Here is an 18,965-nt window from a genome sequence, read left to right on the forward strand (position 1 = left end):
GTTCTGAGATCTGTGTGTTCAGAGCAATATATTTAGTAAGTATATATGTATATCTCCTTTTTGAGTTATAAAATATCAATATTTATAGTCATTAACTCATTTGTTTAGTTGTGAATTTGTAGTCTGTGTTCATGTGCAGCATGAAATTTCCTCCCACAAGCTACAGTCTTCTCTCAAAAACTGAAATTTTTCCTGAATAATGTCAAATATTCTAAAATATGGAAGAAAGTGAAATGAATATATTTTAGTTTCTGTGTGTTTGTGTTTCTGTGTGCCAGTTTCACACTTGCAAGATGGTGACAATAAAATTGCTCAATGTGTGAAAAGCAGAAAAGAAAGAATATGGAAAGAGGCTATAGGAAGTATTTAACTCTCTAACTTTTGGTCACTAAATGACACATTTAAGCTGGCCTCAGCAGTTGCCTCTGATTTTGTGCTCACATATGTGCCTTATCATAAACACAAATTAAGGGTATGTCTACTCAGCAAAGAAAAATCCGCGACTGGCCTGTGCCAGCAGACTCGGAGCTGCAAAGCTGTTTCATTGCTGTGTAGACAAGCTCTGGGACTCTCCCACCTCTCAGGATCCTAAAGCCCAGACCCCAGCCTGAGTCCAGACATCTACACAACAGTGACACAGCCCCGCAGCCTGTCTTCTGAATGTGCAATATAGAATATGGCCTGAATGTACAACATAGGTTTATAATAGTGTTGTTTTCTTTGTGTGCTATAGATCAGTCATTCTGACAGGATTAGTTTTGCAAGTTGGTTATTTTAAATATAAAAGGCTCTATTCTAAAAGCTTAATTCAGTGTGTGTAATTCAAATGAGTTTAAAGAACTTCTGCTGTTGTCAATATTTTATATTCTCTCTTGAAAAAGCCAAATTCTGCTCCAATCCATACACCTTGAAACAACATGGGGATGGGTGGGGCAGAACATGACCCTTTCTCTCTAAAGGGACTATTCTACTTTCCTGGGAGAGACTGGTTGCACAGGGGTGTGTGAGTCAGTGCAGAATTTGACCCAGAATCTTGGTTGAGTGGATATGATTAACATGGCTAAAAGAGTGTAGTTATTTTCTCCACCTTAACATTTTAGTTTTCTTTCCTCCTTTATAGAATGGCCTTCCTGATACTCAAGCCAAGTTCCATATCATGTTTTTGTTCTTTGCTGCAGCCATGTTTTCAGTCAGTTTATCCTCTCTTTTTGGATATCATTGTTGGCTAGTCAGCAAGAATAAATCTACATTAGGTAAGTAATTTCATAGTGTATGTTGCTATCAGTGAGTATCATTACCTTTGTGCGTCTTCTGGTCATAGCAAGCTGTTGATATCACATAATGAATCACACAAAAAAGGTGGATTTTAATGGCTGCTTTGCTGTCTTTAGTAATAAATGAGTGCAGAGACTCAGGGTGGTGGTTCCACAGTCTAAAGCCCTATTTGTAATAAAAGTATAACCATATCAAGGACCCAGTTACAGCATGGTTAAAAAGGTAATGTGGATGAGATTTAACTCTGTCTCCGTTACCTGGTAACAGATTTGGCCATGTCCATGTTATAACTGCATCAGGTAACCATGTTACAGTTAATAGTTAATAGTTGTAGCATGGATGGGTCCTAAAAGATGTATCTTCGCTACGTCTACACTACAAACGGGTGTGGTTCCTCTGCTTGTGTACACATACTTGTGCTAGCTCTCATCATAGCTTATGGTGTAGACATAGCCTCTTTGTGTCTGACTTCCACTCTCTGTTGTTAGTTCTAGATATTTCAGTCAGTGATGTGATAGCCACAAGTTTCTAGATCTCTAAACACTTTTTCTCTTGATGCACACCGAGTTTGAGGCAGGCGAGAGGAAGGATTAGATCTGTTTTTTTCCCTCTACTAATGCAGATATCAGCAGGACACTTTGACTAAGTATCACTTGTAGGGGAGTCTGTGTATGCTTCAAGCACATTCCTTCTAGTGTTTCTCTTTCACAGTGTCCTAGGAAATCTAACATAAGCTTAGAAATTAATAACAAGTGCAGGAAAGTGATTCAAATTAGTCGTAATTCGAGAAGAAATATGAGTCAGATTATTTAAAATCCATTAATAAAATAAGTAGAATACCTTTTATTTAAATATAATAAACTGCACCCATCAAGATTTGTGAGTACATATACAAGCTTAAAAATACAATTTAAAGAGTAACTACAGTGTATAATAAGTCATTAAATTTTCTATTTCAGCATTTTATGCTTTGAAATGTGCTGAATTCCATATACTATTGTAGTGTAAAGGAAATATGGCATGTAAAGCTACAAAAATTAGATATTTAATAAAAAATAAATGTATAGTTACATTTCTTCTTCCCTACTTTATTTTGAGGTATATTCTTAATACATCAAGTCCTGTCTGTTACAATTAAGATTAATCTGGCCACATCTTTAAGCATGGTTGTTACTATCAGGATTCCAGTACAGTTTCCCTAGGGAGCAAGGATACATATTTTTATAACAAGTTATAACTAATTTTTACATTTTCAATATCACATTCAGCACTTCTTCAACTTGCAAGTTAACGGCCTTATAGAAAAGAAAATCTCTGCAGTGTCCGAGGAAGGCCTTGTGTACTGGTAGTGCAATTTATATAAGGAAAGGATTGGCTTATTCCACAAGGCCAATTAGGGAAAGACCCAGTTATAGAAGTTACATGGTAGAAGGAGAACTCATATGAATGCTCTCTCTCTGGATCAGATACACTGCTGCAGCTCCTTGTGCTTGACTTAATTGTCTCTTCTCTTCCTACTGGGGCTGCAGTAATTTCCCTATGCAACCCTAAAAGGGTAGAATGAAGATCTCAGGCCCTTATAAAAAGGTTTGAGGAGTAGAAGTGGGTTTCTCAGATCTGTCAAGTCTGAAAGGAAAACCTGATTGCCAAAATGGCTGGCTTCTTTCCTTTTTCTCCCTTTGCAATTGTTTGATTTGAAAATGGGTTGAAAAATTTTCTCAATGAGGCCTCTTTCTTACCTTGCTGGACTGTTATGGGGCAGTCACATGAGGGAGACTTCTTTACACCACACAACTAACTCCCTGGCTCACTGAATCTGTCAGACAAGGGAAAACTCTTACCTCCTCCCCTGTGGCACTAGCATTTGTGTCTTCACCTTTCAAATGGAAGTAGTTTTGGAAGGCTGCACAGTACCTATGTACTGGCATTATGCAACTCCCACCGAAAGGATATATTGCATGGCCAAGAAGCTTGTTAGCAGCATAATTATCTAAATAATCAGTAGGTGTTAATTAAAAATGTATTTAGGCAGGAAACATGACAAATCTATCTCATTTTCTAGAGGCATTCAGAGCACCTATATTTCGCCATGGAACAGACAAGAATGGTTTTAGCTTGGGCTTCAGCAAAAATCTAAGACAGGTGTTTGGTGATGAGAAGAAATATTGGCTGCTGCCTGTATTTACAAGGTATGTTTGGGAGAAAAATACTGTCTTTTAATGATTGAGTTACTGATATCAGGAAGTAGTCAGCAGTATATTTTTTAAAAAACTAAATCCTGTGAAATTAGGTGCTTTGACATTGGGAATTGTAAAATATTTGAAGTATTTTTATTTTTCTTGTATAAGTGCAACACTGATTCTAAAGGTCTTTCTCTCTGTAGTCTAGGGGATGGTTGCTCCTTCCCAACTTGTCTTGTTAACCAAGATCCTGAAGTTTCCACACCTGTTGGACTTAATTCAGCAACCAAAACGTATGTCTGCTTAATGTCTGTTTTTAAGTTCGTCACTTATTTTCATATAGTGAATTTCTCGAATTTTTATTTCCTTACTGTTTTTAGGCAGCTATCACTAATATAGTTTCCTATATGTGCCTTTAAAAAGCGTCCTTTAAAAAACAGAATTTAAGACATCTAAATAAAGCGCTTGTAATTCAGCTCATTTCTCTGTTTCATACCGTCATCATTTTAAATCTGGTAAAGAAGTCTCCCTAACATGCCATATGAATGATACTGTTGAATGTGGGAGCAGTAAGTTTTATTTCCTTTTTTATCAGCTATGATTCTTGTCTCAGTTTAGCTGTTCCCAACATCTGACTTTTGACAGACTATCTATATAGCCACAACAAACCATCATGTGCATGACTACTAAAATAGTGCATTGTTAAGCCTGTCTGAGATATTTCTAAATTAGATAGTGAGTTTTTCAATATAGGGGCTGTTTCTTTTTTATATTTTGTGAAGCATCTTGCACAGTGGGGCCTCAATCTCAAGCAGTGCTTTTGGGCTATGTGCAATACAAATAATAATAATCCAAAAAAATCAGTGTGTTTTACTTCTATATTGTTTTTAGCCTTTACCAGTTTGGGATTTCAGAATTGTTAGTCTGTGTCAGATGCACTCATATTTAGATGCCAGATTCAATTTTAGTGATACTGCCTTTCACAGCTGTGACCATTTCAGGACAGGTATAAACTGATATAAATGCCTCTTAACCACAGTATGTATGGCTACATAATAGTAGCTTGTGTAATTGAAAGTGTGTATGATAACTTTTGTTAATGTTGGCAGAGATCAGTAGAAGGTAATCGAAGTGCATTGAATCAGTAATTCTAACACTAATGATAAATCCTGGTCAAACTGTATTTCTTTATCAATAAACAATTATCTTCTTACAACCTGACCTACTATTTTGTCACACCACAAGAAATGTTCTCTAGCTCTTCAACATTAGAAAAATGGAAAAGTTTTCCTAAATATGTAGCAATGATATATAAAATCACTTTTAATGTTGTTTTACTAATTTCTATAGCACTTCTGGCCATGGCTATTAGACACTTCAATTACAAGATTCAATCACAAAACAGTAACAGAAGAGATGATAAAGATTAAAAAAATTTAGAAACTAAGTATATCTGAATTTGGATCATTACCGTCTTTATTAATTACTTTATCTAAAAATGGGAGGTTTAAGAGAGCCTGATATTTTGTGAGACTGTTAATGTTCAACAGGAGGTCTTGAGTTGAGGCTTAACTAGTTTGTTTGTGTGTGTCTGACAGCTTGGCCTTCCAAGGCCAGTTTTAGTCAGTGTAGGTCCTAATGTCTGTCCACTGAGTTCAGTAAATCATGAGGGGATATAGAATCATACAAATGTAGGGCTGGAAGGAGCCTTGAGAGGTCATCTAGTAGTCGATCCTCTCCACATTGAGACAGGACCAGATATCTAAACAGTCCCTGATAGATGTTGTCTAACTTGTTCTCAAAAACCTCCAATGATGGGGATTCCACAGCCTCCCTTGGAAGCCTATTACAGTATTTAATTATCTTTATAATTCAAAAGTTTTTTCCTAATATCCAGCCTAAATCTCCCTTGCAGCAGATTAAGCCCATGCCTTTTGGTCCTGTCGTCAGTGGACATGGGAAAACAATTGATCACCATCCTTTTTGCAGCAGCCATTAACATGGTTGAAGACTGTTATCAAGCCCCCACTTCTTTTATCAAAACTAACCATGCCCAGTTTTTTAACCTCACCTCATAAGTCGGGTTTTTCTAACTTTTTTTTCTGTTGGTGTTCTCCTCCCCTGGACTCTCTCCAGTTTGTCCCCATCTTTCTTAAACTGTGGCATCCAAAACTGGACACACTACTCCAGCTGAGGCCTTACCAGTGAGCAGACCAGAACAGTTACCTCCTGGGTCTTACATACGACATTCTTGTTAATGTACCCCAGAATGTTAGCCTTTTTTTTGCAACTGCATCACACATTGCTGGCTCATATTCAAATTGTGATCAGCTATAACAGCTGGCCCTTTTCAGCAGTACTACAGTTTAACCAGTTATTTCCCATTTTTAATTGTGCATTTTATTTTTTTCCTAAGTGTAGTACTTTAGAATCATAGAATATTAGAGTTGGAAGGGACCTCAGGAGGTCATCTAGTCCAACCCCCTGCTCAAAGCAGGACTAACCTCAGCTAAATCATCGCAGCCAGGGCTTTGTCAAGCCTCAGCTTAAAAACCTCTAAAGATGGAGATTCCACCACCTCCCTAGATAACCCATTCCAGTGCTTCACCACCCTCCTAGTGAAAAACTTTTTCCTAATGTCCAACCTAGACTTTCCCAGCTGCAACTTGAGACCGTTGCTCCTTGTTCTGTCATCTGCCACCACCGAGAACAGCCTAGCCCCATTCTCCCTGGAACCCCCTTTCAGGTAGTTAAAGGCTGTTTTCAAATCCCCCCTCATTCTTCTCTTTTGCAAACTAAACAAGCCCAGTTTCCTTAGCCTCTCCTCACAAGTCCTGTGCTCCAGCCCCCTAATCATTTTTGTTGCCCTCCGCTGTACTCTCTCCAACTTGTCTACATCCTTTTTGTAGTGGGGGGCCCAAAACTGGACACAATACTCTAAATGCGGCCTTACCAATGCCGAATAAAGGGAAATAATCACTTCCCGTGACCTGCTGGCAATGCTCCTCCTAATGCAGCCCAATATGCTATTAGCCTTCTTGACAACTTGTACTTTGCACTTGTCTTTATTGAATTTCATCTTGTTTATTTCAGACCAATCATCCAATTTGCCAGGGTCATTTTGAATTCTAATCCCATCATCTAAAGTGCTTGAAATCCCTGCAAGTATGGTGTCAGCTGCAGATTTTATAAGCATGCTATTCACTTGTTATCCAAGTCATTAATGAAAATATTGAATAGTATCAGACCTAAGTCAGACCCCGTTAGATACATCCTTCCAGTTTGATGCTGGATAATCATTGACAACTACTCTTTGAGTATGGTTTTTCAATGGGCATTCACCGTATAGTAGTTTCATCTAGACCACATTTCCCTAGTTTGCTTATGAAAATGTCACGTGGGACTGTGTCAAGATTTATCATGTCTACTGCTTTTCCCCATCCCCTACGCCAATAGCCCTGTCAAAGAAGGTGGTTGGGTTGGGTTGGTATGATTTGTTCTTGACAAATCTATGTTGGCTATTACTTATTACCTGATTATCCTCTACAAATTGATTATTTAATAATTTGTTCCAGTATCTTTTTAGAAATTAAAATTAGGCTGATTGGTATATAATTTGCCAGGCCCCCTTTTTAAAGATAGATACTTACTAATTAATTAACTGTTTGGTCTTCTCCAGTTCTGTGGGACCTCACTTGTCCTCCATGAGTTTGCAAAGATAATCGCTAATGGCTCTGAGATTGCTTCAGCTAGTTCCTTAAGTACCATAGGGTGAATTTTGTCAGACTATGCTAAAAAGAACTCCAGATATCCTTTTACATGTTCTTTTCCTGTCTGGCTTCCCTCTTGTTGTTAATATTAATTATATTAAGCAGCTGATCACAATTAACCTCTTCAGTGAAGATTGAAGCAAAGTAGACATCAGCCTACTTGCTGTTGTCTGTTATTTGGTCGCCTTTCCTCATATAGTGGATCTACCATTTCCTGTATCTTTCTCTTTTTCCTAATGTACAAAACCTCTTCATATTGGCTTTTATGTCCCTTGGGATTTGTATCTTATTTTGTGCTTTACCCTGTCTGATTTCTTCCCTACATGTTTGTACTATTCTTTTGTACTCGTCTTTCACAATTTGTCCATGCTTCCACTTTTTGTAGGATTCCTTTTTGATTTTCAGGTCATTAAAGAGCTCCTGATGGACCCTCATTGGTTTCTTGATATGCCTCATATCTTTCCTTTGCATTGGGATAGTTTACTGTTGTGTCTTTAATATTGCCTCTTTGAGAAAGTGCCAGCTCCTTGAACTCCTTTTTCCATTAGATTTTTTTATGGAATCTTACCTACCAGTTCTTACATTTGTTAATCTGATTTTTTGAAATCCATTGTTTTTATTCTGCTGTTCTCACACACCTTCCTTTCCTTAGAATCATGAAATTAATCATTTCATGACCACTGTCCCTAAGTTGCTTTTCACCTTCAGATTCACAACCAATTCCTCCTTTTATCCACCTTGAGTCTAAAATTGCTGCTACCTGATCACCTTCTGAAACAAGAAGTTGTCCCCACTGCTATTTTTGGCACTAGCTTGAGCAGAGCTAGCTTGTGTTCATATATCCAAACTGGGAATTACCCCTCCTAGCGAGTGTGTAGACCCTATGAGGTCGTAGAAAGAGGAAGTTAGAATGCTAGTAGCATGTGTGCTGTTAGATCAGGGCTGCTGATATAAGGAACATCAGTTACTTTTACCTGAAGCTAGTAACTGGTGTTTTTTCAACTATAAGTGAAATGTAATCCTTATTTTGAACTCACTGGAATTAGTCAAAACATGTTAACCTGTCCCTAACATTAACAAAACGTTAGAATGTAAGTTAAATGTTTCTCAATTCTTTTTTAAACAATTACATTTTAGACAGTACCCTGTCTCTGTGACCGAACTAAAGTTTAGCATGTATTAGAATGAAGGTTTGTATTAGAATAAAAGGTTCAGAGAATGACAGATTTTGTAAGGCAGTTACATGAGCAGTTGCTTAAAATGAATAATGGTATTGATTGATATTAACAAAGTTTATCTTTACTGTTTTATTTTTATTTTCTTCTAATTGCATACTAGCGAGAGTCACCTTTTTCCTGCAAAGACGTTACGAGATTCCCAGAGCCACCTTCTTACTGATACTCAGTCTTGGACAGAAAGTAGTGCAAATACCGAAAAGGGCAAAGTTGGTAAGAGATTAATTTGTTGCACCCATTGAATTTTAATGTAAATTCTTGTTGGAAAGATGTAATCTGAAAATGGCTGAAGACTTCTCTTTGAACCAAAATTAATTTGATGTAGATATAAGGAGGGAAAGAATTCCTTTTGTTAAAGTTTAATATTCAGGGTGCATGCTTGTAAAATGTCCCTTGATGTTTTAAGCCTTCTTATACTTCCATCTATAAATGAGCCTGATTGTGAATTATATTGAATACCTGCAACTCTCACTAAGAATAACAGGAGTTGCAGATGTTCACTGGCTCTCAGATCAATCCCAATATTTTTTTTGTCAGAGGCATAATATGTAATCACTTGTTCCAAAATGTGATGGCCCTTTCATGACTATTGCAACTATTACATTGAACATGTCTTTCAGCATTTAGACACAATGGACCATGAAATAAATTAGGAGAAGATTGGCACCCAAATACAATGCTGTTTTGATTAATACCTGTTTAAAAATATGCAACCGTTTCTTTACCACATTATTTTTTTCCTACACAGTCCCCAAAGGGATGAGCAATCCTGCATTAACCATGGAAAATGAAACCTAATCACTGTTAATGGAAGTATCTCAATATTCAAGGAAAGGTAGGATAGTATTGTCTATATTTTATTTTCCACTCTGCTATTAAACCTCCTTCAAGTGTGCTTCTGCACAATAGAAAAGTTACTAAAGAAATATGTCTGATAGTTCTGCTTTTGTTGTCACTTACTTTTTCAACCATTTTGCCTTTTCCAATTTAATTTTGTTGCTACCCCAGGCACTGACACTTAATTTCCCCTGCTTATCCTAAAACACAGATTTCTTGATTAAATAACACTTAAAATTATAGCACTTTCTTTACATATTCTAAATAATTAACTTAATTTTTACAGCACTCTTTTGCTGTAGACATGTAAGTAGTATTATTGCCATTGTCTAATAGAAAAACAGAGACATGGAAGTTGTAACTTAGCCAAGGCAATGCAGCAATTCAGTGCCAACACTAGGATTCAAATTAAAGAATTCGGGACTCTCATCCCTGAACTCAATCCACTAGGTCAGTATTTCTCTGTGATAGTATGTTGGGTCAAGTGAAGTAGGCAAAGACCTATGAGATAATTTCACTAGTACAGCTTGGAATAAATGTACTTGTAGTTTTTGTTCTTTTATGCCACAGAGAAACAGAACCAATTCCCATTAATTATTAGAAATAATGGAGACTGCAGACATATATATTTTATACATGATTTCCTAAGCATTTTTTGGGGTCACAATCTGGAGGTTAGCATATCTAGCACTGATGTTCCACAATTAAGAAATGATGCCTGACTGTTTTATGGAACTGCCAAATTGATGATTCATGGGAACAAGTTGATGAAATCCTAATCTGCAAAGAAAAATAAGCAAAGGGACTTGAAGATGCTCTGGGAATTGGCAGTGAAATCTCACTCTTCACTGGGTTGGTCGTAATTGAAAGCTTTTTACCTTATGAAAGCTGCTCAGTGACTTCTGTGAATTAAGTTATTTATTTTTATTTATTTAGATTTAAAATTATAAAAACATGCCTATCCAAAGCTCTAGGCACTATAATACTTACACTAATTATACAACATGATGAAATCATAGCAACATTGAAATAATTATTCCAAGAGAAACTCGGACGTCTACAGAAATTCATTTCCACCCCTTTGTCTTTATGGGAAGCATACCCTCAGCCCTCTTCAAAAACTCTTTCAAAAAGTTGTTGAGGATACATTCTTCAAATGACATGCCAGCACCCTGTTTAACCCAGCCTTGTCTTAGCAAAACAATAGCTGCCATAGAAAAAGAGCTTCCTCGCTCACTTCAGTTAGTTATGTATGTCATTGTCTGCTTGGGACCATTTACATGCTGACATTATTTAGCGAGGTAGCCTAGGAAACACTGAAGATGTTTTTGGGGGTTTTTTTTTAAGCAAGTTTTGGATCATATTATGGAACTCCGTAAAATGACTTCTCAAATCACCTTGTAGAATTACCATTAATGTGACAAAATCAGAGTTCCTGTTTTCTTTAATAGTATCTTATGAACGGCAGCTTTTAACTTGGCAGTTCTCATGGTTCTCATTGAAATTGTTGACTGTTATTTCATCCACCCACTCAAATGCAAAATCCCAAAATGTCAGCATTCATGCATATTTTCTTTTTAAAATATTAAAATAATGGAATCTATTACTCCTGTGGTTGCAGTCACAAAAATAGGGTACAACAGTGGCGATGGCAATTATCAGTATACATGCTCAAATATTAAGCTTTCAAAGCTGCTATCACAAAATTAAAATTAGGGAGAAGAAATGAATTTATTTATTGAGTTGAATAATTTGAAAAACTTAACCTCTTTTCTGTTTGCAAATTATCTGTAAGCAGCATACAGATTTTAATGTTTATTATTTGCCTTGTTTCAATGAATATCTTTTATGAATAATTATTTGAATGTATATTGTTTGTAAGCAATCTGAAAATGTTCAGAATTTGAGCTGTTAGTTTTGATTTGGACACATAGCTTGCATTCTATTGGTTTTGTCCCTGATTTGATGAATAACTTGGAAACAGATTTCTGGTCTGAATACTTGTGTGTCTTGCTTTTTGTGAGTATTCACATAAAAATCACTATGCCAGTGAGATTTTGGGATTTTGTCGTCCGTCCGTCGTCGTCGTCCCCCGCCACACACACACACAAGTAAAGTTACTCACGAGTACTCCTGGAAAGCTAACACAAAAAAGATTGAACAGAGCTGCCGTAAAGTCAATATTTTATTCAGCAATTTCTGAAAACTTTTTGGAAGTATTTTCCCAGGACTAATATTTCTGTTACTTGCATAACAGTTTGTGTTTACTAAGTTCTTTCATGTATGTCATATAAACTTTTTTGAGTTGTATTGTGCCTATGAAAATTCATAGAGAAATAGTGAAAAATTACATTAACTCAGTTACTATATTGATACTGATGAATAATGCATTTCTCTCTCCAATGCACCATTATAGGGTGGGCGGCCCAACCCAAATTCCTGACAATGTGCTGCTACAAGCTTGCTTGCACCACTATGAGGGATAGAAATTCAAACTGTATGGTCATTTGCTGGTCTCTCTACTGAGACTGACAGCCACTTGTAATGGTTGTTCTCATGATGTTTTTTTCTGTAAAAGTTATTGCAAAAAGTATCGTTAAATTGCTAAATGTGGCTTTGTTTCTAAAATGTTTTTTGGGTTTTGTTTTCTGTTCCAGTTCAAGGTAAAGCTGCTGATGTAAGGAAGATACATTCTTCCAAAAATCAGCCCCCCATCAGCCAGCTGTTCCTGTCTGCTCCTGCCTGGATTTGCTCAGAAGAAACTGACAGCTGATTAGCTGTTGCCATGTCATTGCTTGAAACATAAGACATACTGACATTTTTGAACTCTCTAAAGAATGTTTCAGCGTACAAAAATTACTGTTAAAATGCTAAAGGACATCTCTGAGTATTATGAGAGAAGAAAGGGGGAATCCTTTCATTAGGATTAGCGGGACAAAATTACACTATTGTGCCGATTCTAGGGTTGGCTTTTGCTTTGGTATTCTGATAGCACAAGCAAACAAACTCCTTACATATAGCCAGTCCATGCTCATATCAGTTTTGAATCTTGATATTACTTATGAATTCCAGTGGCCGTAAATAGGTTATTTAAAAAAAGAATTAAACATTGCATGGCTGGCTTTATTCATGGAAAAGCATTATCAGCATTGATTTTTGGTAATTGAGTGGCTTACTGATTGGTCAAGTACTGTATTTTGATTCCAATCTCTGACTGAATTAGCTAATTATAATTTAAAATCAACCAAAGTGAAATAGGTTGGTTCATCTTAGAATATTTTGGTAGACTTGATTGCAGATACTATCCCCTCTTCATCTGTACATATATCACTGCTGGATTGTAAACACTTGATTGCTGAAATAACCTCACCTAACTGGATTGGATGCTTACAGTTCAGGTTAATCTTCATTTTTAGTTGAGTAGTAAGAAGAGGCCCATATTTAAGACGACTGTGTACAACTGGAGATGTTAAGATGAGGGCTTTCGCTTAGAGCTGCACAGGATGATTTCTGTGAAATTGGTATTGTTGTGATATAGCTTCCTCGTTTAGGCCTTCACCTCTTCAGAAAAACAAAATGTGTGGACTTAATGTTGCTTAGAAACATTTGGACCAAAAAAGCTTAATCTGAATTGTGGCCTTTGAGAAACACTTTCACCCAAGAAGATACTATGCTTCTCATGGCTTGGTAATCATTACATACTAATTATTGAACATTAACCTTTTCCTTCTCAGTTGCACTTAATCATCTTAAAATGTTGCATTTCCTGTTCCATCATCAGAGAGGCAATGTAATGATGTACATACACAGAGACTATGTCATGGTCATAATAGCATGTAGTATTTGCTCTATTACAGGGACACTGGACATCTGATCACTCACATCAAGAACCCAAACTGTTTCCCATAGAAAACTTTTATATTGACAGTAGATGTCTACATTCTCAGTCAGATGTTGTATTTCATAGGATCAAAGTTTACCAGTCGGATTAAAAACAAGTGTACTGCTAGTTTCTGAAACGAAGGAAGTTTCAGTGACACAAATCTTATTAACTCTTGTGCCTTTGTATGCACTACACTTATGGTATTACAAAATGTTTACATAAAATGCAAGATAATTACGTTAATTGCAAAACAATTTTGAAAATCATTTGCTTATTTTCTAGTAGACTAGCTAGAAAAATTAAAATTGGGAGTCTTTAAAAATTGCTCTTCAGACTATGGGGTTAGGGCACTGTTGAGAAGCAGTGATTCAGCCCCCAAACTCAGCTGATGATCAGATTGGATCACAGGATCATATAAAACAAAGATAAAGCACAGGATATAGAACTGATTTCAGTTATTCTTTCTGTATTTGTAATAGAAGGAAGGGTATATGTTTAAGAAACAAATGTTTAGAACAGAGGAATTGGAGTGAATTACTGTTAATACTAGAAACAAAAATCCCATTATTTCCAGAAAAACACCATCATTAATACCTCTTTTACAACCAAGTAATTCTGGATCATTGGTTCAGAATTGTTCTCCAGGGATGGTTTTAACCATTATCGCTTTTAGATGAGAATTTTGATCTGACATGGAGCAATGTCTGAGGAAAAATGTTCAACAGGTATGGTTTTAATGGTTTATTATGAATTTTTTCCTTAAATTTGACCTGTCTTGTAGATTCCGTTACCAGAAGTGCCAGAGTATGATCTCTAGCGGTGGAACATTTTTAAACTAGCTTTTGAGAGTAACATGGTTTACATAATACATGTAGACATTTTGCAGCCAGGACAATACCGGTTTCCTCAGTGTTACTCTATCAGGAGTTTACTTTGTATCAGTGTTTATTTAAAAGTTGGTAACTGTCAACATGATCATAGAAATGAGGTAGAGAAAGGACTAAATATCTTTAATTCTTCATGCTTTCATAATCTGTATATTGGTTTGTAAGTAATTATTCAGCTGTGGCGTCGTCACAATCACGTGTGCATTAAAAATAGATGCATATGAAGTGACATGTCCAACTTCTTAAAAATCAGCTTTAATGTAACTTGCTTAATATTATATTATTACACATGAGTAAATACAATACCTTTGCAGTAAAATTCATACCAGGAGGTGATCCCTCCAAATCTGGATCTCATTCCTCCTGCCTATAAAGAGAACTCAGTGGGGTTAGGATCTGTGCAAAGGAAGGAAATAGCATGGGGGCAGCTCTCTTGGGGGGGGTTTGGTAAATAAGGGTTAAAAAGTAACAGTGTCAGAGGGGTTCCTAGAGTAGAGATGTAGTCTCTGGAGCACCAGGGAGGTGGTAGGTGGAAGGCCTCGGTGTATGCATGGTGGTTGTGGGTGAGTATTAGGGCCTCCATATCACTGCCAGAATGATTTGTGAGCTGATCTCACAAATAATGTAGGTTATAGGATAGGACAAGCAGTCTGGACCCTAGTTAAATTATTATTCCTGATGCACTCTAAAAAGAAGCTATTTTCCCTCAAAAAGCCCTGTGGTTCAGCTGTTGTGTTGTTACAACACAAATATGAGATTCTTTTGAAATAAAAACTCTGGAGCAAGAATCCAATGCTTGTTTTCAGAGTGCATTGATTGTTTTGATCTACATAAATCTTCTGGCCACTTGACTGCACTCTTGTGTAAGACTTCTCTTTTTTTTAAATGAAGGAACACAATACTTCATATTTATTGTACCAGCAAGTGCTTGTTAGTAGCTTACCCTGCACCCATAGCGACACCAACCTCAGTGGGATTCTGGATGGACCCGAGGGTCCACCCATTTGGACCTGGGTCTATAATTAAGTCAGAATGAATTTCCCCCACCTGCGTGACGACAGTTTGTATGAATTAAAATGACTGGACACTCAGATCTATTTAACAAAATACATTCATTTAAAAATTAGACTAAAATAACCAGTAACTACACATCGGTTGTAGCATAGGTCCACACAGATTCTGAACCCACTTGCATAAAAAATTTTATTGTAATTTAAAACTTTCTTCACATAGCGATTAAATTATATTTTTGAAGAAAAATTGAAAACTTCAATGTTGAGCTCTGCCCATTAAATCATTTTGTAATTATCATCAGGTACACGTAGGTTGTTAACACCCCCAATTTAGAATTTGTATTCAGACATGTCTTTATAGAGCTCAAGCTCTACAATTAAAGTGGTCTACTATTATCAGTTTTTTGAAGTAAAAGATACTAATGTTAGTGCATCATTTGAGTATTTGTTTATTTAATTTGTTAAACAATGAAAACTAGTCATGTCTTTACTATAAATACCTAAGGAGGTTTTCAAGTCTTTTTTTGAAGTTTGTCCAGACAAAATCAAATTCTGAAGTTCTTTCAGAATCTGGAAGGACAGGGTGAATGAAGAACATGATACGTTTCTGTCAGAACATGGTTTAGTACATGACAGTATTTACTGCAGCACAATATTTTGAACCACTCATCTTTTACTCCCTAGCGTGTGCAAGATGGCACTATCGTTCTCTTGTTACTGCTCAATGTAATAGCAGTGTGGGTTGAAAAACTTTGTAAATGTTTACATATTTTAGCATATAAAAACTTACCGCGCTAATGTCTTGCTCTCACAATTAGATGCATATTAATAAACTTACCTTGATCTTTGATCCTCTAAAAATTCTAAGTCCTATTGAATTAATAGAATTACACAACAGAGCAGTAGAAATGGCTCATATGTACTTATTTTTTATTAGTAAGCTGCGCTAGAGAAGTTTTTACCTCCCTCTGTAATACTCTATTGCTAATGCTAGCACCAGGAAATATTAATTTGGTCAAGCAGGGTCCATAGTTACTAGGAAGTAAAAACTGGGCTCTTTTTTAAGAAGGTAATTATCTTTCTTTGGCGATAGTGTTTTGTCTTCAGGTCTGTCTCAATCTTTTGTTATTTCAGGGCTAACTCACTGTAGAAACAAGTGAGCACTGACTATATATATATGCTAGCTTGTCTTTCCACCCTTTTCTATAGATCACTAAGCTCATGCTGCCTTTGCATCTTCTTTTCAAAGGTGGCTTTCATCTGAGTAAGCTGTTCATACTAGGGGGGAAAAATATTTCTTAAAAAACAAAGAACATTTCAGCTATTTTTCTTCCAGAAATTTTATTTTCATTCACTTACTTTATCCAGCACTGTTTGCCTTTTCACCTCTAAACTGGGTTCCAACCATTATAAAGGGGCCTTAAAGGTTATGTCTACACTGCAGGTGGGAGGTGTGATTCTCAGCAGGGGTCAATGATTTGCATTAGCTCTACTCAAGCAAGCACACTAAACAGTTGTGTGGATGTTGCAGCCCAGGTGCTGGGTCAGGCTCGCTGCCTGAGCCCAAGCCTAACTTGCCTTCTGGGTTTGAGCTTGGATTGCTAGCAACTGTAACTGGGACCTCTTCTGTTACATCCACTCTTTTATTTTAAGTGCACTATCTTGCATTTGTCTACCCAGGCTGAGAATTGTCACTTCCCGGCTGCAGCGTCAACCTTCCCCATGTCATAGCTCCTTTGAGTGAGCTGTACCTATTTACTCAAGCTGAGAATCTGATCTTTGCATACCACAATCATACCAAAAACCAATCAGTGCAAGCACATTGTAAAAGGGGTGTAGTATAAATGAAAATCAGGCCTGAACTACTACTACACACCCCTTCCCCCCCATCCGCCTAATCAAATTATACAACATGATTCATTCTGATTTTCCCTCCAGCCACAGCTTATTTTCTAACCTAGATTAGAAGCTTTAAGTCACTTTCTGCCTGTAGCATGTTTAAAGATAGGAGGGATTTTAATTGGCCATCTTACCTTTTACTTGTTTATGTACTTACTTTATCATCTTTTGTCACCTAAATAATGCTCAAAATGTTTTGCCATGATCTTACAAGAGTAGGAAATATTGAGCATAAGAACCACCAATTCCTAGCAAGAAAGCTAATTCAGGAACAGCTAGACAACATGTGCAGTGAACACTGCCTTCTTTTGTGTATGCTTGATATGCAGACCTGTTTTGTCTTATACTTAGCGTGTGAGTTCTTCAGGGCAGGGATCATCTTTGGGTGTTGAGTGCCTAACACAATGAGGGCCTGATCCCTGGATTGGGGCTGCTAGGCACTACTATAATACATAAATTTCTCCCTGTAAAGATTTTTATTCTGTTTTAAATGAGAAAAGGTTGTAGGAGCAGATAGCACTTGCTTCCAACGCCTGGTAAATTTATCTCACGCTACAATTCTAAGGGTATCTTGAAATTTAGATCAACAGGAGCAGCTCACATCAACCCAGGCCCAGTGTCTCAGAATATGGGCTTCACTAATGTACTGTGGAGCCAAGATTATAAAAAGTAGTCAAGCAGGGCTGGAGGAGAAAAATGAGCTATGTCTAGAACTGCAGTTGCCTTTTTTTATTTTATCCATCTTAACCCCCAGCTAGGGAATTATACAATCCCATTATTTTAGGAGGAAGCTTCTGTAGGATCACTAACCACTTGGGAACCAGCCATCCCCTTGCACAGACTATAAGGGACATTAGGGCAGACAAATACAGAATGTTAGCAGATATTAGGAGGCATGAAATCTACTGCAGTTCCTATTTTTAAAAAAAAAGTAGCTGAGGATCCAGGTTTCAGAAATACTGTTTGAAATAAGTGGTACTAAACTAGGTCACAGAAGGGGAGAATGAATGATAAAGAGGAAGAAACAATGGAGCAAACTCTGTTACATAATGTCATTGATTTTATACAGCTAGTCTGCAGTTGCACAAGGGTAACTGAGATCAGCCTTTGGCCCACTCTCTCCCTGTGTGCTTCAGCTATGAGTTGATGTGGTGTTTTGAATGCAACACAGCTCCCTGGGTACCAAATCTGTTCAGGATGTGACTGTTACTGCTTTAGACTCTTATTTCTCCTTGGAAGCATTTATAATATACAGGACAGTGTCACAAGGGGTAGGGACAACTCTCACCTTAAACACTGATGCTCTCCTCTGCCTTCAAGATTGCACTAAGAGCAAAAAGCAAGATTAGAGAACATTATGATGTAGATTAAGTATGATTCTAGCTCACTCTTCCGGCATTTTTTTCAATCTTGGCCTTTCCCATGTTTTACCTCGGATAGCAAAACACTCAACAAGCTGAGTTGTCAGAAAAGTCATCTTCCAAGAGCTCTACTCCAAAGAGACTTGGATATTCTGTCTTAGTGACCATTGTTCCAAGACAACTGAGTACTCATTGCTAAGAAGTGATAGTTTATATAACTTGATGTTGCACAACGTCTGGAGGAACTTGTTGCTTTTGTTTGTATTCTGTAAACAGTATTATGTATTTTTGTATCATGTTAACTTGCTGCTGGAAAAAAAATTAAAGTTATTTGGCTTATGCAAGAGATCAGCCATTTGTTTTTAGAACATAAAGTATGAAAACATCAGTATTCAAAGAGCTGAACCTGCTTGATCCTGTCATAACAGCAGATTACACTGTCATGAGGTAAGCCAAGTACACAATCAGAGGCGAAGTAAGCCTGATCGCCTCAACCAAAGAATACATTGCTATTTGAATCATCTCTGTGCTGACAACTGCAAGAGACACCTCTATCTTGAGTACATTCAGCCATTTGATTCGCCCAGAACAAGATTTAGGGAAAGGTAGGGGTTGAAGGTGGCAC

General features: G+C 37.0%; 1 protein-coding gene across 2 annotated transcripts in view; it reads left to right on the forward strand.

Moving 5' to 3' along the window:
- Positions 1 to 18,684, forward strand: part of ZDHHC2 (zinc finger DHHC-type palmitoyltransferase 2) — a 55,521-nt gene extending 36,837 nt beyond the window's left edge. Inside the window, exons 8-13 of one of the 2 annotated variants that reach the window (XM_067530657.1) lie at positions 1,121 to 1,253; positions 3,338 to 3,464; positions 3,659 to 3,748; positions 8,564 to 8,673; positions 9,209 to 9,295; positions 11,955 to 18,684. In XM_067530657.1, the coding sequence (XP_067386758.1) occupies positions 1,121 to 1,253; positions 3,338 to 3,464; positions 3,659 to 3,748; positions 8,564 to 8,673; positions 9,209 to 9,258 (510 nt within the window). In that variant the 3' untranslated portion in view covers positions 9,259 to 9,295; positions 11,955 to 18,684. Of the gene's footprint in view, positions 1 to 1,120; positions 1,254 to 3,337; positions 3,465 to 3,658; positions 3,749 to 8,563; positions 8,674 to 9,208; positions 9,296 to 11,713; positions 11,931 to 11,954 lie in introns of those variants that run through there. The other variant, XM_067530658.1, reaches the window with a different exon arrangement.
- The last annotated feature ends 281 nt before the right edge of the window (positions 18,685 to 18,965 follow it).

This window comes from Emydura macquarii, unplaced genomic scaffold, assembly GCF_026122565.2.
Source record: "Emydura macquarii macquarii isolate MOO-44397 ecotype Brisbane River unplaced genomic scaffold, CSIRO-AGI_Emac_v2 contig_3108, whole genome shotgun sequence".
NCBI classification, from domain to species: Eukaryota; Metazoa; Chordata; order Testudines; family Chelidae; genus Emydura; species Emydura macquarii.